The 20,724-nt window shown below is 42.0% G+C and overlaps 1 protein-coding gene across 1 annotated transcript in view; it reads right to left on the minus strand.

Annotated features, from left to right (window-relative positions):
- Nostrin (nitric oxide synthase trafficking) overlaps window positions 1-20,724 on the minus strand; it is a 65,493-nt gene that overhangs the window by 38,935 nt on the left and 5,834 nt on the right. Inside the window, exons 2-3 of the mRNA XM_004651926.2 lie at window positions 14,622-14,707; window positions 3,168-3,251 (exon numbers count right to left, since the gene is read on the minus strand). Of these exons, the coding sequence (XP_004651983.1) occupies window positions 3,168-3,251; window positions 14,622-14,707 (170 nt within the window). The remainder of the gene's footprint in view (window positions 1-3,167; window positions 3,252-14,621; window positions 14,708-20,724) is intronic.

The following is a 20,724-nucleotide window of genomic DNA, read 5'->3' on the forward strand; positions in this document are numbered from 1 at the left end:
CACAGAGGGTCTCTTCTGAAGACAGGACAACGAATGAATTGCATCAGTAAAGCTCAGGGACAGAGCCCATGCCAACTTTGATGGAGAGGGAGGGAGAGCGGGCAGCATCCCCACCCAATCAGAGTGGAGCAGAGGTCAGGGCTGAGTTTGCATCCCTCTGTGGTACAATGGGAGGGATAGACCAAAGGATGCCAGCTTTCTACAGGCCCCAAACAAGCCAAGATAGTGCTACTGTGTGCTTCCAATGATAGAAATTTCCAGAAAAAAAAAATTAATATATGTCAGCAGGAGGGAGACCCATAGTCATTTGGAGCTGGGAAAAGAAAGGAATAAAAACAGGATCAGGAGTTAAAGATCATCTTCTAGTACAAAGAAAATTTTTGTTTGTTTGTTTCTCTGTTTTTTGAGGTACAGCTCACACTAGCCCAAGTTGTCCTGGAAATCACTGCATAGTCTCAGGCTGGACTCCAATTCATGGCGATCCTCCTACCTCTGCCTCCCAAATGCATGTGCCACCACGCCTGACTACAAAAAGAATTTGTCGTCAGCCTGGGCAATGTGAAATACTGACTCAAAAAAAAAAAAAAAAAAAAAAAAGCCGGCGTGGTGGCGCACACCTTTAATCCCAGCACTTGGGAGCCAGAGGTTTGTGGATTGCCGTGAGTTCGAGGCCACCCTGCAACTACATAGTCAATTCCAGGTCAGCTTGGAGTGAAACCCTACCTCGAAAAAAAAGCAAACAAAAAAGAAAAAGCAAGTAAAGGGTGTGAGGCGTGAGGCACATTTTGAGGAGAGTCTCCCTCAGTGCTGCTGGATGGGAAATCAAGCTTGTTAGACTCGCGGGGCAAGGAGCACAGGCCTGAAAGCAGGAGCCTCCCTCTACTCCCCAGGGCTGCCTGCCTGACAACTCTCTCAGCTTTTCTGATCCTCACTGTCCTTGTAAAGTCAAAATACACTGGGATATCTGTGCAAGTAACCAACACAGATTTTGGTATAGAGGAGGAATATTCAATGACTCTTTATTATTAAATATTATATTAATACTGGCTCACTGAACATTCTGGGCATGCCAATTCTCTGGGAGTGTTATGGCACATCTAGGATTGCAACACAGCAAGATGCACACACCTCTGTACCCTTCCACTTCTTGGTCTTTGGGAGGTAATGAATAACTAGAACCAAAGTCAAAATGGACCTTTATGGAGTGCGTAATCCTCGCCAGGTACTCTGCTAAGCATGCTTATATTATTCTATTTAATTCTCCTAGCATCTAGAGGGAATAGGTTTTATTTCCATTTTATTTTATTATTTTACTTACTTATTTTTATTGTTATTGTTGTTTGGAGACAGAGTCTCACACCAAAGTAGTCTGGTTTGGAACTCACAGTGTCTTAAGTAAATTGCCTCCATAAAGTCCCCTTGCCTCAGTCTCCAGAGTGCTGAGATTATTAGCACAAATCATCACACACTTGGCTTGCCTTCCATCTTAAGGATCAATTGTCCAGTGGTAAGTGGGAGAGCCAGAGCTCAAACCTGGGGAGTCTAAGCCGGAGCCCCATGTGCTGTACTGGCTCCTTGGCAGTCTACAAAGGCCCTACCCTAACAATACGCAGAAAGCTGGGAGAGCAATTTCCATGCCATCATCTGCTGCTGCAAGTGAGGGCTTAGCAGCAATGGCAACTGGGACTCCAGAGGCTTCTCCTTTCCCTGTCTTTCCCCTCGCTCTTTCATCATCACAAGGAGCTTTGACAATGGCACTGCACGCTGGCTGCTCGTGGTCACAGCTGCATGCATCAGCTAAGAAGCTTCACAGCAAATTATCACTAATGGCCCGTCTTTAGAACACAGTTTACAGGAGGTCTCTGGGTGCCTCCAGGCTCGTGGCAGCTTACTTGGAGAACTGAAGACAGACACAGACACGTGCAAGTAGTTACGCAGAAAGTCACTGTGTTATGAGCAAAGCAATGGTAAAGGTTTGAGTACGTTCTCAAAGGGGCAGTGGCCAGTAGAGGTGGGAGTACCCAAGGGCCCCAGGGAATTGTCTGGGGCCTCCCTTTGTAGGATTTTTGGGAGGGAATAGATTGGTTATGTTACTAGGGGTGTAATTTGGGCCGACTTATGACTTAAATGATAGGTTTGAGTTATATAACATTTTCTCTACTGAGCATGTTTCTTCCCATAAGGCATCTGATTTAATCATATGCATGTCCAGTTAAGGTGGTAAGTAGGGATTAATTTGCCTTATTGTGCATGTGTCCAAAACCAGTTCAGGCTTGCTGGCCCCCTGCTATTCTGACCCTGGATCTAAGAATATATTTGAAGGCACAGATCACAAAGAATGGTCACTATATGTGGAGTTTACTTGGCACAAGTGGTGGTACCAGCTTCCCAACAAGTTGCTAGGTGCATTGTATAGAAGGGTGTGTTTATTGCTTAAGCCAAGTAGTATCCTGGGCGTGGTGGCTAAACTGTTCTCTATGTTTGCCTGCCTCACCATTACCTTTCTTTCCTCTTCCAAATAAAAGAATCTACTTCACTTTTACTATTGCATAATACTGAGTAGACCATGAACCAGCATGTTCTGCATCCAATGTGCTAAGCTCGTTAACACGTTGATTCATTTACTATTTAGCATGCTCACCACTGTATGACCCCTCGTAAACACTCACATGCCCACAGTGGAATGCAAGTCATTATTCCACCCCATAGACAAAGAAACCAAAAGCACAAAGAGACAGATGGGGACCTTTGTCTCGGGTCACATAGTAGAGAAAACACAGAATTCACACTTCCTGCCTCTAAGAAGACACTCTGGCTTAACACCCCTTCCCATCTGAGAGGACATCACCAAACTGCTTGCAGATGTGGGCTTGGGAGTCATAAAGACCCAGGATGTGCAGCCCAGTACCTGTGTGGTTGGGGGGTTTCTTCAGTTCTCCAGTCTCAAGTCTTCTTCTGTAAGGAGGGATAAGATTGAGGACTCTCAAGGGTGGTTGTGATAATTAAGTATTTAGCACAGCGCTTGTCATATGGTAAGTACCCAAGATCTGGAAGCCACGCTTGGTGGGATGTACCTCCCATATGTGTGAGAGGCAGTTGGAAGAGAACGCTTCTCACTTATCATTAAGTTTAAGAGGGGTTTGCCTTACCTCTGCCATGGTACTTACTTTTTCTTCGTGCCCTGGAGTGCTTTGCTCAGCTTGCTTGCCAGCTTATGAAGTCCTTTGGCATAGCTTATCTCTAGGTTGGCCCTGTGAGCAAAGTAAGTAAGTAGGATGTGCTGGTCAGAAATCAGCATATCTGGGGCTGGAGGGATGGATTAGTGGTTAAGGTGTTTGCCTGCAAAGGCAAAGGACCCAGGTTCGATTCCCCAGGACCCATGTAAGCCAGATGCACAAGGTAGCACATGTATCTGGAGTTTATTTGCATTGGCTAGAGGCCCTGGTGTGCTCATTCTCTCTCTCTTTCTCCCTCTGTTGTTTTCTCTCCCTCTTTCTCCATCAAATAAATAAATAATAAAATATTTAAAAAAGAAATTAGCAAAACCATACTTATATACTCAGATACTCTCACAGAAGAAAGCAGGGTAGAATGTAATGCTTTCATGAAGAAGAGATGATAAATTTACTAAAGGATTCTTTTGCCTTAGGCAAGCCCTTAATGATAGCAAAAAGCCTACAAAGAGAGAATATTTTATTTAACTTTCTGTTATACTAGTGCTTTGGGCTGAATTGTATTTCCTCTAAAAATGTTGAAGTCCTGAATTCTAATGTATTAGTTGCTTTTCTCTTTGCTGTGACAGACTGCCGGACGCAAGCAAATTAAGTTAAGGAACGAAGGGCTTGTTTTAACTCACAGTTTGTGGCAAATGAGAGTAGCTCTAGCCACAGTCAGGAACTAGAGAGACCTATCTGGAAATGCTTGAGCAACAAATCTAGGGGTATGTCTCCTAGGTGATTCTAAATCTTGTTATGTTCCTAACCAAGATGAGCCATCACATCCAAGATGTGGAGGGTTGATTATTTGAAAATGGATTCTTTGCAGATGATGATCAAGTTAAGATGAGGCCCAAAGCAAATGTGAGAATTTGGACTCGTAGAAAGATGCATGCATGGCAAGAAGACCATTGCAAACATGAAAACAGAGAGGAAATGCCACAGCTAAGAGCCAAGGGATGCCAAAGTTCACCAGCAAACCACCAGAACCAGTAGGGGACATGTGATATTATTTCCATCACAGTCGCAGAAGGAATCAATAGGTTGGTGCCTTGATCTCAGACCTCTATTCGCCAGATCAGTGAGCTAGGAAATTTTTGTTGTTCAAACCACTCAGGCTATGACTTGTTATGACAGCCCCAGAAAACTAACACAACTTGTAAGGAACAAAATCATCTCTATTTGGTAGGTGGCAATAAAATCATAAATCAAAATTGAGTTAATCAAGCAGTAGTTGTAAGGTGATCCTCCTGCTTCAGCATCTCAAGAAGGTGGGACAGTAGACATGTGCTTGGTACAAGGAATATTATAATAGAAAACTGCAGTGGGAATTATCAGTTTAAGATTAAAAAAAAACCCTTTCATTACTTTCTCTGCAGGATACAACTCAGCAGGAAGTCTGTACACACTCTCTCAAAGCAATCTTGACTCTTAAGAGACATTGAGCCTTAAACTCTCCTTAAAATTGTTTTATTATGTCCTAGTTACAGGTCCATCTGGATCAACAATGGGGTCATACTCATGTTCACCGTACTCTTTTTCTCTTCCTCGCCCTTCTCTCTCTCTCTTTATTCCTACCTCAATCCTTCCCCCTTCTCTCTTTCTGACCAATTCTTGCTATGTAGCCCTGGCTGGTCTTGTGTTCACAATCGTCCTTCCTCAGGCTCCTGAGGACTGGTATCACAGGTATGCACCATTACCCCTGACTCTTCTCGTTCCTGACTGAAGAACAGAAAATGTAGGAAATTAAATTCAGTTTATAGTCTCCTTGTTAGTACCGACCATAAAAGGTTCTGTTACTTATCAAGTTTTGTTCTATTTTCATTATAAAATACATTTAAAGATATTTTTACTCTAGTTTGCCTGAGCAACAATCCCAGAATTCTCTAGTTACTGAAGGGTTAATAAACCAGTGACCTGGAATCATTAGCTTAATTACTGCATTTTCACACAAATTAAGATTCAAAGTTATAGACCAAACATAGACATATAACTTTCTTTTAAAAGTAGAATCCAGTGATCTTCAGATACTGATCTATTGATAAATTTCTATTCATTTTAGCATTAGCTATGCTTTGATATTTCTACTGCTTTTTGAAAGCATGATCACTGTAGGGTATATTTTAAAGTCTAGATGCCAAAAACAGTTGTCATCTAGCTGGCGTCAGAACATGTCCAGGTATAAGGAAAGGTTAAGACACTGTTTTAAAATAATGAAGTTGGTAAACAAATATCTTCTTTTATTTGACAATAGATTTCTCTGCTCTAGTACTATGCCTCAATTGATGAGAGAGAGTGAGAGAGAGAGACTGTCAACTTTGATGAATTCAGCTGCTTTGGAATGACAGATCTCTTTGCAATAAGGTGGTTTCAAGTAATATTAAAATGGAGTCATTGAGGATTGAGGATGTGGCTCAGCGGCTTAGTGACAGAGCACTTGCTTAGCATGTATAAAGTCCTAGGTTTGATTCCCATCACGGTAACAACTAGATAAATAAATAGTGAAGTAAGAGTTTTGTGAGCATTAAAGTATATTAATAACTCAAACCTAGTAGGGGCTTAGGGATTGGCTCAGTAACTGGTAACCACCACCTTTTCTGATTTCCCCATCTATTACTCAGCATTATAATGCAAATGAATGAAGGAAGGAACTGTCGACTTCTCACCAGATCTGGGTTAGAATTCTCAGTCTGTCCTTGCCTTACTACTTCCCACAGCTTTAAACTGACATTCAGCTGCATTGTCTTGAATGTGAGCTGCCTCCGCCCTGATGTCAGAGTCACTGCTTTTTAATCCTTGGAACAATAGGACATACAACCTCCCCACCCCCTTGTCCATTGTAACCAGAGGGATTTTAAAGGCCTTTCCTGTACAGCATTCTGTCCTTGAAGGCAGCATTTAGAGCATGACATTTGATGAATTCAGTGCTGGGCACAAAACAGATAGTAAATACTAATTCTTTTCTACTGTGATTCTCACTAATCTGTAAATATCCAGAGCATCCCAAGTGTGCAGAGGTGGACCCATCACTGTCTCCCTGAAAACAGTCTGCGCAATGTTGGGGTCAGGACCAGCCATTTCCTGACTATTCAATTTTAACATCGGAATGTTCTCACAGGCTCTGCAAAGAGTCTCACGGCTACGTGTAAGAAAAAGGACAGCACCCAGAGAAGCATCACTTTCCTTCATATTGGTAATTTCACTGGGAAAACAATGTGTCAGGAGAAGGTCTTTCCTTTGAGGTAATTTGGTACTTTTTGAGTCTGGCTATTTCTGCTATTGAACACTTACATTTTCTCCCACCCCCGTTTGGTTTTCTTTTCAGACATGGTCTTATGTAGTCCATTCTGGCCTTGAACTTGCTATGTAACTGAGGATAACCTTGACTCATGATTCCTGTTGAGCTGGGTTCAAATCAGTGCAAAGATATGAAATTGCCAGCTGAATTTTTTGTGTGTGTGTGTGTTGGAAGACTTCTTAGACATCTGTGGGAGGGGGGCAAACTTGTGAGTACTTGATATAGTTCCTATCACTTGCACATGAAGAGCGTGGGTGCTCACACCACTTTCCATACCAGTCTGGTACACCCTGTTTGCAACCACAATGATACATTGATGCTTGCTTGACCTGTACTGTTCTTTTTTAGTGTGTGTGTGTGTGTGTGTGTGTGTGTGTGTGTGTGTGTGTATGTCAGATGTGGAGGTCAGAAGACAACTTTCCAGTATCAGTCATGGCCTTCTACATTCTTTGAGGCAGCATTGGTCTCACATTCACCACAATGCTGTGTACACTGCCAGACTAGGAGCCCCTGAGTTTCCAGTATATTCTCCTGTCTCTGCCTCCCTTTTCACCCATAGATGTGGATGGCTCTGGCTTTGACATGAATGCTGGGAATCTACATTCAGCTACACATGCTTGCACAGCAAGCCCTTTAGCTACTGATCCATCTCCCCAGCACTTGACCTCTATTGTCTGCACACAACGTAATATATTCCAACATTTACTAGGCACTCACAATGTGACAGGCACCATTATAAGTGTTGTAGGTGTGTTTTCTCATTTAATCCACAATAATCTGCATGAGGTGGACATAGCTTGTCTCCCCATTCATGCAGGGAATGTCAGGCATGGAGTTTAGTCAGCCTTTCTACTAAGGACACACAAGAAGTGGGCAGTGCAACTGGGATGTGAATGGGCAATTTGTCTGGAGTACCTGCTGCTTAACAGTGCCATTCTCTTGACTCTGAAGCTGTGAAGAAGTGGGCTGTAGATGAAGAATTTCAGGGGAAGTCAAACAAGAGTACTTTTTACAATTAGCACCCCCTCTCACTTCACCCTTAACTTCAGTGTTCTCAATCACAGCAACTCCTGGTGGTGCCACACCTTGGAGGTGCCTTGCACAGCAACCTCCATGTGGAGGCTATGAGCTTCCAAGCTTCAGGGCCTCTTCCCAAGGCAGCTCCGTATTGAACGGCACTTGGAGGTGGCGAGTGTGGACATGCTAGGAATCTGGCAATGTAGAACTGGAGGGAACTCTGACATCAGATTTTGCCAGCCTAGCATTTCGAGGCTCACTGACCAACACAATTATGTCTTTGATCTGCATGACCTCGGGGAGTTTGGAGTCAGCATTTGCACCAACCACTTAGAGCAGGCTGCAACCATCCACTTCTGCATTTTAAGCCCTAGTGACCATCTGGGGGACTAAGCAAGGGCTTTGGTTCTCTGAAGGAACTGAAATGCCACAGAATGAGGAGAGTGGGTGTAGGACATTGTTCCCCAGGCTTCTGGCCCATAATGACTCTTATCTTAGCAATATTAATGACTGTATTCTAACCCAGACAAAATTACTCTTAAAGAAGTCATGTTCCAAGAGACAAATGCTTGTAAGTAGAAGAACACACCGCCCTGTAGCTTTTCTATGCTATGCTATATTGATGCTCTCTCTCTCTCCCTATATATCTATATCTATCCATATAATTTTCATGTATGAGGACATCTTGAAAGAATACCTTTTGATGGTGCTTGCTGAACAGGAGCAAGTGCCTTGAGTGTTTTCCTGGGACACAGGCAGTAACACAATGCAATGAACACTCCCCACTGAGATGCCCTGAAGGAGCCTCTTTATCATGTTCCCAGCCAAAAGATACCACATGTGCAAAAGGAGTCCAGAGGGGAAGAACAAATTTCAAATTAAGACACAAAATTTTCTTTTCCTCTTTAAAATAACCAAGAACAATGCAGGAAGCATATTTTTTTTCTTTTTTCTTCCACTCTACAGCCACCGTTTCTATCGTGACTGAAGAAGCTTTCTCCGAGCCATGGCCTTCATGTGCATGAAACTGATGACATATCTATTTCTTGATGGGTAACTCTAGCTCAGAATACCTCAGTGAGTTTTAAAGAGTCTGAACCAGGGACATGACATATGCTGACTTTCAGTCCTTTTACCGTCTAATTTTTTCTCAGCATGAAAATCAAGAAGTGAGGAAAAAGTACTTTAATTGGGGAAATCAGGTCAAGCACACAAGAAAGGCAGTTTTCAAAGACTTTTTAGCTAGAAACCAAAAGTTTATTTTCAATTCAACTACATCATGTTTTCCAATTACTTAAAACAGTAAAGAAGGAACCAAGGCACGCCACCTCACTTTCCTCAACCCCAGAGTAGCTGCTGAAGTCTCCTCTGGGTCCTGTGAGCCATAGGGTTTGAAAGCCACTGGGTTTCCTGACTCAGATGTACCTTTTTATAAGACTGTCCCCTCTCCAACCCAAACATCTCAAGACCTCAAGCTGCTTGCCCACTGCAGGATGACTTTGTACTGAGTCTTGGCTAGTCTGGATCAGAATCAAATTTTCATCATTTTTACAGCCCTACCAAAGGTGAGGATAAGGGTATTTACATGCCACACTGGGCTACGAAAATTGGCTTGAGAATTAGACACAACCATCACAGTGTCTGGTCTACAGGCTACAGTGAATGAATGGTCTCTTCTGTGATTTTTTTCTTTTGTTCAAAATAATGTGACATAGAGTATCATGTTAGAAAATGACAATGACATACTCATTTGTTGCTTCCCAAGAATTGCCTCACTTCACCTTCAGTTATAATGGCCTAAAGGTCCAAACTTAGACATTTCTACATCCATTCCCTCAGTGAGAATCTATTGAATGCCTGCTCTGTGTGAAGACTTTTCTAGTCACACAGGATACAAAAGCCCTGTAAGAGTCCAGCTTCCAGTGGACGATGGAGACAAGTGAGCAGAGAATAACAATGTGGGGCTATCAGGGATATAGCAGAGCTGAGTGCTAGCTCTGCATACACAGAATGGGAGGAAGGCTGAGACCAGAGACTGAGCCAAGGATGGCCTTTCACAGTGGGATGGTTGAGACTAGAGATGTGATTTGAGAGCCTTTCACAGTGGGAAAGCTGAATTTTAAAGAACGCATTGAGTTGAGCCAGCCAGTGAAGGTTTGGTGGCACCTACCAGGCTACAAACAACTTGTGCTAACCTAGGGACCCATGGGTGGTGGTGGAGGTGGAAGGAACGCATGGTGAGGGAAATGCAGATGGTTTAGTAAGGAGAGGGAGTAGGATTGTAGAGACACAGCGGAAAGGAAGACAAAATGGAAAGCAGAGCCCAAAACTTTTTTTTTTTAAATAAATTTCTTTATAAAACTAGGAGGGCAAAATTTTACGCTAAAACTCATGGGAGTCTCTGAAGCGTTGCAGGCAGGTTCATGGTCAGAGTGGAAGACACTGTAGAGGTAAAATGGGCAAATAAAAGGCGAAATCTCACCCTTAACACCAATCAGACCCTGAGAATTTGGAGCCCAACCCAGTAATTTGTAAGACCTTATACAATTACAGCCTAACTCCTACTAACACCTGAGGCTCATCCCAACTAGCTAGTCTCAGGAAGAACAAATACTGTTACTACTTAACAAAACAGTGAACTACCAACCTTTTATCTACTCAAAAACTGCTCCACAAAATGGCCCATGAGACAAAGCCAGGTAAGTCCCCTTAATGCTTTGAAAGAACTTCACTCCCTCTCAGAAGTGTCTCTCAGAATTTGCCAACTGTGTTTCTGTCCACAGCCTATATTCTTTTAAAAAATATTTTATTTTCATTTATTTGACAAAGAAAGGAGAGAGAGTGAGAGAATGAGCACGCCAGGGCCTCCAGCTATAGCAGATGAACTCCAGACACGTGTGACCCATTGTGCATCTGGCTAATGTGGGTCCTGGGGAATCGAACCTGGGTTCTTTGGCTTTGCAGGCAAATGCCTTAACTGCTAAGCCATCCCTCCAGCCCACAACCTATATTCTTTATTAAAATACTTATATCAGTTTTGGTCTGATACATACTTTTACCCCCATGCCTTGAGCTAATCATTTCAGGTTCCCAGCACAACAAATACGCTAGAGATAAGGACAGGGCCTCAGCCAGCAAGTAAGTTGAGAGAATTTTGCTTAGACTGGAAACAGGAGTGTCTCTGAAAGGATAAAAGTAGATTTGAATGTTCTGGCTGCACCTGAGTTTGCTACTGCAAAAGAAGGAAACAGAAGTAACTAAGTGGATTATAGAAGCTAAGCATGACCATGAATCACAGACTATTCAGGAAAAATGGTGTTTCAATAACTACACTTTTCTATCCCCTCCAATTAGAATAAGAAGGCAGCTACATTTAGAAAGGTAAGAGTAGCTAGACATGGAATGTTAATATAATGCTACCTTATATCTATTCTGCCCCATTCATCTTGCTCAGTCAGGTGCCTTTGTACCAATTACAAACTACCTAGCTATGGCATCGTAACTTGAGATAGAAGACTAGATTAAGGGAGTTTTGCCAGAACAATGGAGGAGTCCAAAGCTGGAAAGAAAGTTATGACTAAAATGGGGGTTTAGTAGAGAGAGCTGGGACGTCTCAGCCATGACTCAGGACAGAAGGATTCATGGTTATGGATGGCACCTGGTGTCTGGGCTCTATTGGGTGGGCAGTGTCTCAGGCACCAAGCTGAGAAATCTGCTAGGGCACCTGAGGTACCTCACTAGCAGAGATCAACTTTTTGGAAGGAGTTCTCGCTTTAGGGAAAACCTGATGAACCTTGTTTTGGACTTTCTGGCTTTGTGGTTCTAAGAGATATTTAGGAGATGAAAACATCTGTGATTTTGTCACAATTAAGACATGATGCCTAGTAATGTAGATGTGGATGTCCTCAACATGCAAGAGAACTTATGCTAGGCTTACAATCACTCCAGAAAATGAATAAATACTAGACAAGGTGAAGATTTCTCAAATATTTAATTTCTACCAGTTAAAATTCTTTTTTGTTGACAATGTCTTCAATGAATCATCAACAGACCACATAGTCAGCCAATCCTCCTAACTCTTTTTTTAAATTAAAAAAAATTCTTTGTGTGTGTGTGTGTGTGTGTGTGTGTGTGTGTGTGTGTGTTTAATGAGAGAGAAGAGACTTGGTTGACTAGGGCCTTTAGCCAGTGCAATCAAACTCCAGGTGCAAATACCATGTTGTGTTCTGGTGCAACCTTGTGTGCTTGTGTATCTGGCTTACGTGGCATCTGGAGAGTTGAACATGGGTCTTTAGGCTTCACAGGCAAGTGCCTTAACTGCTAAGCCATCTCTCCAGCCCCTAACTCTTTTTTATTTTATTTTATTTTATTTATTTTTTTTTTAAATTTTTATTTATTTATTTGAGAGCGACAGACACAGAGAGAAAGACAGGTAGAGGGAGAGAGAGAGAATGGGCGCGCCAGGGCTTCCGGCCTCTGCAAACGAACTCCAGACGCGTGCGCCCCCTTGTGCATCTGGCTAACGTGGGACCTGGGGAACCGAGCCTTGAACCGGGGTCCTTAGGCTTCACAGGCAAGCGCTTAACTGCTACGCCATCTCTCCAGCCCTTTATTTTTTTAATAAATGGTAGTTCTTAGCATTTGAGAAGACCTGGTTTTGAGTTTCCTTTTACAGAAACATTGACTTCCCATCAATGCCTGCTCAAACACTAGCTGTGGTGGTGCCAGGAGCCAAACACTCATAGTTTCTAAAACTGTGCCTTTGGCATTTCAAACATGACCTGGGGTTGAGTTAAAGTGAACTTGAGGACTTTCATACTAAGCATAGAAGGAGGTACTGTGTGTCTCTGACTACAGCTGAGTCTGTGATTGCCAAAGAGGGAAAGATAAGTAGCTCCCTGGATAAAGGAATCTACGCATACCCACAGGTCTCAGAATATCCAGGGAAAATGGTGTTTCAATAGCACTTTTCTATCACCTCTAATTCAAATGAATGCAAGAAGGCTGCTGAGTTTTGACAGGTAACAGTGGATGGACTTGCTGCTCCAGTGTTACGCTACCTCATATCCGTGGGCAGTACCCCAGTCCCACAGACTCCTAGGTAAGAAGTGTGGAGAGGACACTTAGGACCCTCTTCTATTAATGTAGGAATGGTAGTAACAAACAATAAACCCTTAATGTTCTCTTACTTATTAATTTAATCTTGAAATATTTGCCAAGCATAGTTCGGGTGTTAAACACTGTTGATTCAAAGTCCATAATCTCCATCATGATATTTGCTATTATGGTAACCAGTGGATTTGCCTTCATGATATTCTAAGCCATGGCCCTCACTGGGCATGCCATATATACATTCTAAGAGTACCGTCTCTGTGTGTGTATGTGTGTGTGTGTGCGTGTGCACGTGTCTTATGGAGTGTTCCCATTATTTTTCCAGAAGTGAAAGGGACAGAATAACTTATTTTAATGAGTTCTGGCTTTCCAGATATTTCTCTAATAAAAAGGGAAAGGTATTATTGATTTATATGTAGTAAGCCCACACGTTTAAGAGACTATAACCCTGGGCTCATTTCTGGGTAGCCAATAAGGATTTTTTTTTTTTTTAACTTTTGTTTTGTTCTATCTTTTTTGTTTGTTTGTTTTGTTTTGAAACAGGGTCTCATTTAGATTGGTCTTGAACTTGGAATCCTCCTGCTTCAGTTTCCAAAGTGCTAGAATTACAGGCATGCACCACGATATCAAATAAAGAACCAGCATTTCAGCCCGGTGTGGTGGCGCACGCCTTTAATCCCAGCACTTGGGAGGCAGACGTAGGAGGAATGCCTTGAGTTTGAGGCCAGCCTGAGACTACATAATGAATTCCCGGTCAGCCTGGGCTAGAGTGAGACCCTACCTTGAGAAACAAAAAACAAACAAAAAAGAACTAGCTTTGTATATTACATATGACACCAGGAAGGAATTTCTGAGTTCACAGAAAGGGGAGCGCCGGGGTGAGGGTGGTGGCCGCTATGCTACAGCCGCCACTCATGGTGCAGCGTGCAGTCATCTGGAGAGAGTTCCAGCGGAGTAGGAAGAGGTGGGTGGTGGCCTCAGAGTCACATCACTCCCACGGGACAGAAATGATCCAATCCTGGGGAATGAAGCCACCTCTCTCTTTGCTAACTGACACATAGCAATATGGCCTAAAAAGACACAATGTAGCACATAGTCATAGATTAATGGAGTGCTTGTGTCCATTAGAAAACAGTTTTCCCAAAATATCATTTCCTTTCATGTGGACAAACTTCCCTCAGGTTAACTGCATACTCAAACATCTAAGGGAGGCCTGGAAGCCCCACCGCTTGGGTGGGAGGGACATTGCACATGCGCATTTACAGGAATCAATATAAAGGACCTCAGCAGTGGAATCTTGGTTTCTGGGAAATGATTTAGTTGGAACCAGGTTAGCTTTACAAAATGCTGTGCGGAGCAGGGAAAGACCTAAAGACCTCATGAGCTCTGGTTCCCTAATTTAAGCAGGGCTTTTTTTTTTTTTTTCCTAGTTTCCCGCCTGAGTTGACTGTTCTCATTGCAGCAATGAACAGTTCTATACATGATCACACCCAGTATGAAAAGATGATGGTATTACACATAGTGATTTCTCACTCATCTACTCCTTCATCAGACATTGATTAAAGGAATCGAAAGACTAGCTTCTAAGAAATGTCCAGCATACAGGAAAGAGAAATTCAGGCTGTCCTTGTGGAGGAGGTGAAACATGGACAGTAACAATTGTTGGTATGAAAAGTACAGTAATGGGCCCATCTATCAGACACAGCAGTGAGTTCCTGAGGGGTGCTGGACAGTCTGAGGCATCAGAAGGGATTTGATGGGGCCTTTTAGAGCAGAAATCTTCTGTTGTTCCTTGATTTTTTTTTTTTATGGTACCCAACTGATAAATGTGCAATAGAGATTCTTCAAACCAGTTTATTAAACACCAAAATATAACATGGTGTTCCAGCAAGCAGAGTGGCTTATGATCACCCCTCCGGTCATGTCACTTGTTACAACTGCCAGGGAAGAACTGCTTGTTGCAAATGTGCATTTTGTACCTTTGCTGAAGTACGGACGTGATCTGCTTGCAGAAACTCTCCCCATTTTGAGCAAACTCCTTTAGGCTCTTGTATACTTTATTATACTGAAAAAAAAAGATAAACAGGAAGATTATGAACATTTCGGAAGAAAGCACTCCTGTACATTCAGAATGTCGCGATGACGCCTGTCACCGCTAACGGCTGCACAGCTACGGGTGCACACGTGTCACATGAGCTTCTAACACAGAGATTGAGTCTCCTCTGCCGGGACACGAAGCATCCTGGAGGACTTTCCAAAAATAAATCTGGCCTATCTGTTTTTGTCTTAGGTCAAGTACAAGCAATTCAACGGTAGGGTGCACTTGGACTCTGGCTTCCTGTCCTCTTATCATTTCCAGGAAGGCCAAAGCACATTCAGCAGGATCCCACAGCACTCCTGGACTCATGATGAGCTGTGAACCATTAGTGAGCATCTTCTTTTCTGGCTGACATGCAAACATGCAAGGGAATAACTTATCAGTAAAATTCTGTTCCTCTTCTATCTCTCTCTCCCCTTACCTCTAGTGATACGAATGTCATAATAATGAACACTTTGGTTGAACCAAACTTTTATGACTTTAGAAGTAAACTCATAAATTCATTCATATTACATACAGCCTGCACACATAAGAATTTCAAGTAAATGTTTTGTCATTTTATTTAGAACTCCCCAACTTCAGTCTGAAATATATATGTGTGTGTATATATATATATATATATATATATATATATATATATATATATATATATATAGAGAGAGAGAGAGAGAGAGAGAGAGAGAGAGAGAGAGACATTTCACAATAGGTTTTTGTTTTGTTTTGTTTTGTTTTTCAAGGTAGGGTTTCACTCTAGTCCAGGCTGATCTGGAATCCACTCTGTATTCTCAGTTCTCAGGGTGGCCTCAAACCCACGGTGATCCTCATACCTCTGCCTCCCAAGTGCTGGGATTAAATGCATGCACCACCATGCCCAGCTTGACAATAGAGTTTTTAAGTGTCCAAATGAAGACAGTACATGTCAGTTAATTCTGCAGCCTGTCTAACACGGAGCCCATGAGTTATATTCTCTGTAATATTGCACCAGGAGAGGGATCATATAAAAGATCTAGGGCCACAGACCCAGAGGGATTTGAAGAAGTGACTGCTTAAGGTCATTTAGAATTGGAACAAACCAAGGAAATCTCAGAGATACGAAGTATTTTTATCTGTGTATAGCAGTTTAAATTTCCTCCAAAGCGAACACAGATATGTATGGTAGGGGTTATTTATTTTGGTGCATGCGTGCTCTCACGTGCATGCTTGTGTGTGTGTGGTGTATGCACATGTCACATGTGTATGCAAAGACAGGAATCTCTATTGCTCTTCCCCTTATTAACATCTTTTTGTTCTTTTGTTTGGAGATATTATCTAGAACTCACTCTGTGGCTACAGGATGGCCTCACACTCATGGAGGCCCTCCTATGCCAGCTTCCCATCACTTTATTATTTATTTAAGTTATTTATTTTTGTTTTTTCAAAGCATGGTCTTACTCTAGCTCAGTCTGACCTGGAATTCACTGTTTTTTCTCAGGATGACCTCCAACTCAAGGCGATCCTCCTACATCTGCCTCCTGAGTGCTGGGATTAAAGGTGTGTGCCACCACACCTGGCTCTATTTATTTATTTTTGGAGACAAGCCCAATAGACTTGTTTTATTTTAAGAGAGAGAGAGAGAGAAAGAGTTGGCACACCAGGGCCTCCAGCCACTGTAATCGAACTCTCAACATATGTGCCACCTTCTGCACATGTGTGACCTTGCACATGCATCACTTTGTGCATCTGGTTTTGTGGGATCTGGGGAGTTGAAACTGGGTCCTTTGGCTTCACAGGCAAATGCCTTAACCACTAAGCCATCTCTCCAGCCCACCTTGTTTAGTTGAGACAGGATCCTCACTGAATCTGCAGGTCATGCCATTTTTAGCTAGACTGACTGAGCAGTGTCAGTGATTCCCCTCTCGCTGCCCCTCTAGTGCTGGGGTTTCAGGCACACCTGGCCATGCCTAGCTTTTTATGTACTTGCTGGAGATCGAGCTCAGGTCCCCATGCTCGTGCAGCAAGAGCTTCTTTGTGGTAGGATGTAGTAGACACACAGTGCTAGTTGTCTAAAAATACCAAATTGGAAACATTTCAAAAAGATTTTTAGCTCTGATTTACATTACAAATGGAAAATTACACATGTGATCTTCAATGACAAGTCTCAGTCAAAATGCAGAAATAGGACAAATATTGTATGAAATCACCATGGTAGTTTGAATAGATGGTCCCCGATATGTTCAGGGTTTTAATAGTTTGTAGTTAGGATCTGTAGCCACCTGGCTGGAGGAGGTGTCACTGGGTGGACCTTAGGGTCCAGCCCTAAGGTACGGTGGTAGATTTGAGATTCCAATCTAAAGCTATGTGGTAGTGCATGCCTTTAATTCCAGCACTTGGGAAGCAGAAGCAGGAGGTTTACTGTGAGTTCAAGGCCAGTCTGGAGCTACAGAGTAAGCTCCAGGTCAGTCTGGGCTAGAGGTAGACCCAACTTGGAAAACAAAACAAAACAAAAAAAGATACTAATACTTTTATTCTGCTGTTTCTTTTCCCCTTTTTATAATGTTTTGGTTATTCTTGGGTATTTATTCTTCTATATTAACATTTATCTACTTCTATGTGCTTAAAATCCCTGTTGGAATCCTAATTGGAATTGTACTTCATAAATACATCAATGAGGGGAAATGAACTTTTTAAATGGTATTTAGACTTCCCATCCAAGAACACAATGAAAGACTTTTCATTTGTTCAAATCCTATTTCATGTTCAATAAAATTTTATGATGTTCTTTATAGGCCCTGTGGCTCTCTTATTTGATTTATTTAGAAATATCTCCCAGTATTATGCTGTTTTTATTGTATTGTCCTTTCTTTTTTTCTCTCTAGTTGACAGTAAATCAGAAACAAAGACTCCACAAGAAACCATGAGCCATGGGCATGATAGAAAGATTTAGATAAAGGCTTTCTGTTCCCAAACTCTGTAGAAGTCTGGAGCCAGGGTTGGGAGAAGGCACAGTAGGGGGCAGGATGGGAGGGACCTGAACCTTCAGAGTGGGAGTAAGCAAAAGAGTTGCTCATCAGAAGACCTTGGAGTTTAAGTAAAGATCCCAAGATGAAACCTCAAGAAGGGGTCCCTCCAGTTACCATTACCTGAGAACAGAAAACAGGTGACCACTGAGAGTAATGCGAGGATGGGAGCTAGAGAGACGCCTTTCCCATAACTTACATGAGATGAGTAGACCACTGAGAAATGTTCTGTGCCTCTGGGGCTGTTGGAGCTACTGCACTTCCCAACATATGGAGCCATCAGAACTCCTTAAGACACATTTTGGACTCATTTTCCTAGAGGCCAGGTCATCCTAAAGTTTACAGACTGGTGACTGAAAACTCACTTGCCTTTAGGTGGGGGTAGAGCATGTGACAAAGCAGAGTGCCTGTTACCTCTCAAAAAGGAGTCAACTCGACTTTCTGTTTGCATGTATATGTCAGTATGCATGTTTGTATGTATGTGGATGAGTGTGTGTGTGTACATATGCGTGCACACACACACACAGGTGAAGACATACATGTGTTCAAGTGCATGTGGAGGCTAGTGGTTGATACCAGGTATCTATCTCCATCATTCTCAACCTTATTTTTTAAGACAGGTCCATAACTCACTGATTCTGTAAGATCAGTTAGTCAGAAAGCCCCAGGGATCCTCCAGTCTTTGCCTCCCCAGCACTGAGATTATAGGTATGAGCCATAATACCCAACATTTTACAAGGGAGCTAGAGATATGACTTCAGATTCTCATGCCTATGCAACAAGCACTTTACCCACTGAGCCATCTTCCCAGTCCTCAGAGTCAAAATTTAAAGCAAGGAGCTCCTTAATTAAGCATGGTAAATGGCCTCCATTGATTGTTTGGAAGATGATCCTTTGTCCTTTAACAGATAAATACATTCTTTTTTTTACAACATGGCATACATAAAAAAAATACTTGTATTGGAACAGAGTGATAAGTGGATAGGATTGTTCCAGGCAGAGAACTGGCCAGTGGCTTTGCTTCTTGCCCACTCTCTTCCAGTTCAAAGGTCTAAGGGACTCATGTCTCAGGTTGGCTGTGATTCAGTTGCTGAACTCTGTGTGTCCAGGCAGTATATCATATTGTTTTTAATGTGATCAGATTGCAGAGGGATGTTCTATTTATAACAGTAATGGAGAAAATCCTTATCTTTGACCTTGGATCTAATGTGGTGGAAACTCCCCAACATTCCTGATCTAGACTGAGATAAAGTTAACATCAATAACTATAAGAGTTGCTAAGAATATTTCTGTTATCTCAGCTTAATTCCTCATTTAGAATGAATGGCTCTGAACTTTCTGACTTGAAAACAGAGGATTATGGAAAGCAGACTTGCCTAAATGCCAAACAGACCCTTTGACATCTTCTAGTCCTCATGTGCGTGCATGTGTGTATGTGTGTGTGTGTGTGTGTGTAAGAGAGATAGACAGAGAGAGAGAGAGAGAGCACATATACTATCAGAAAACTCTAGACCACTTCTTCTACATTTTCTTTCCTTCAGCTTTGTCTACTCTGCACATATCTCACCTCTCTTCCCATGTAAGAAGTTGCTCTGTGGAGCACAACGTGGAAACCACTGAGGTCAATCTCTTATGTACAGTTAAGGCTCAAAGACCTGAGCATAACCTCATTAGATAGGGGCTGAATTGTGATTAAAATATTAGGTAAATACAGAAGAAGTAGCAGATTAAATAAGAGTGCTATCTTCACAGCTAGTCTGAAAACCTCCAGGGAGATGGTGGTAGATACTGAGGAGACTCAAAATTCATCAAAGCAGAAAATCAGAGGCTGCTGAGAGCTCAACCCTAAAGGAGACACACCTTCCAAGGATGAGGGAACATTGTGGAAGAGGGGTGGAAGGGTGAAAGGTGTACTCTGAGGCAGTATGCTCCCCATAGAGACTAGTGCATTCATGACCTCACAGTTATTAGTGATCATCCCACTGAGGAAGGTCTCAGTGGAATGAAGGTGGGGAGAAGGATCAAAAGATGGGAATACGATCAAATTGTGATATGTTTATATATTAAAGTTCTCAATTTAAAAATACATTTAAGGGCTAGAGAGATGACTTTGTGGTTAAGGCACTTGGCTGCGAGGCCTAAGGACCTAGGTTTGATTCCCCGGGACCCACGTAAAGCCAGACACACAGGTGGTGCTTGCAATTGGAATTTGTTTGCAGTGGCTGAAGGCCTTGATACACCCATTTGTATTCTCTGTCTCTCTCTCTGCTTGCAAATAAATCAATAATTCTTTTAAAATGCATTTAATTTTAGCTAAATAAATCAATTACAGAATCCATTAGAACCAAATTTTTTATAAATAGTTAATCAATATAATCACATTAGGTTTATTCAGAGAGCAGTGTTTCTCTTATGCATTCACAGATGGCTTCTTAATGTCATCAGCCAGCAAAAAAGAGGGTTAATTCTGGTCAAAGACATGCAGAAGGTAAATTTTTGGTGTTCTTTTCCTACCCATGGAGTTTTTGATTATCCCACCCCCTACAAAATGTACAATCAAATAAATAACAGTATAGATTTTATATCTCCATATCCATTTATTTGAATAGGATTATTCTTGGGATCATTAGTTACAAGAAAAATATTGTTCTTATCCCCTTGATGAATTAACTTTAATCTGTTTATAGATATAATATTTTAGGATATTTCTGAACCGCCCCCCCCCAAAGTAGTTTAAGCAATCAGTATGTGAGATGACTAGACAGTTTACTTGTGAACATTATGAAATGCCTATGTTGAATTTGGCCTAGCTACTTTTTTTTTTTACTTTGTAGTTTGAAGGTTTAAAAAGGTTAAATTCAATTACTCTAGAAAAATATTTTATTCTAAATGCTTTTATGGGTCTATCTATCTATTGTCACCACCTACCTACCTATATAAAATCTATCTATAATGGTGATCATCATAGTGTGTTAAATTAGCCAACAT

This window comes from Jaculus jaculus, chromosome 4, assembly GCF_020740685.1.
Source record: "Jaculus jaculus isolate mJacJac1 chromosome 4, mJacJac1.mat.Y.cur, whole genome shotgun sequence".
Taxonomy (NCBI): domain Eukaryota; kingdom Metazoa; phylum Chordata; class Mammalia; order Rodentia; family Dipodidae; genus Jaculus; species Jaculus jaculus.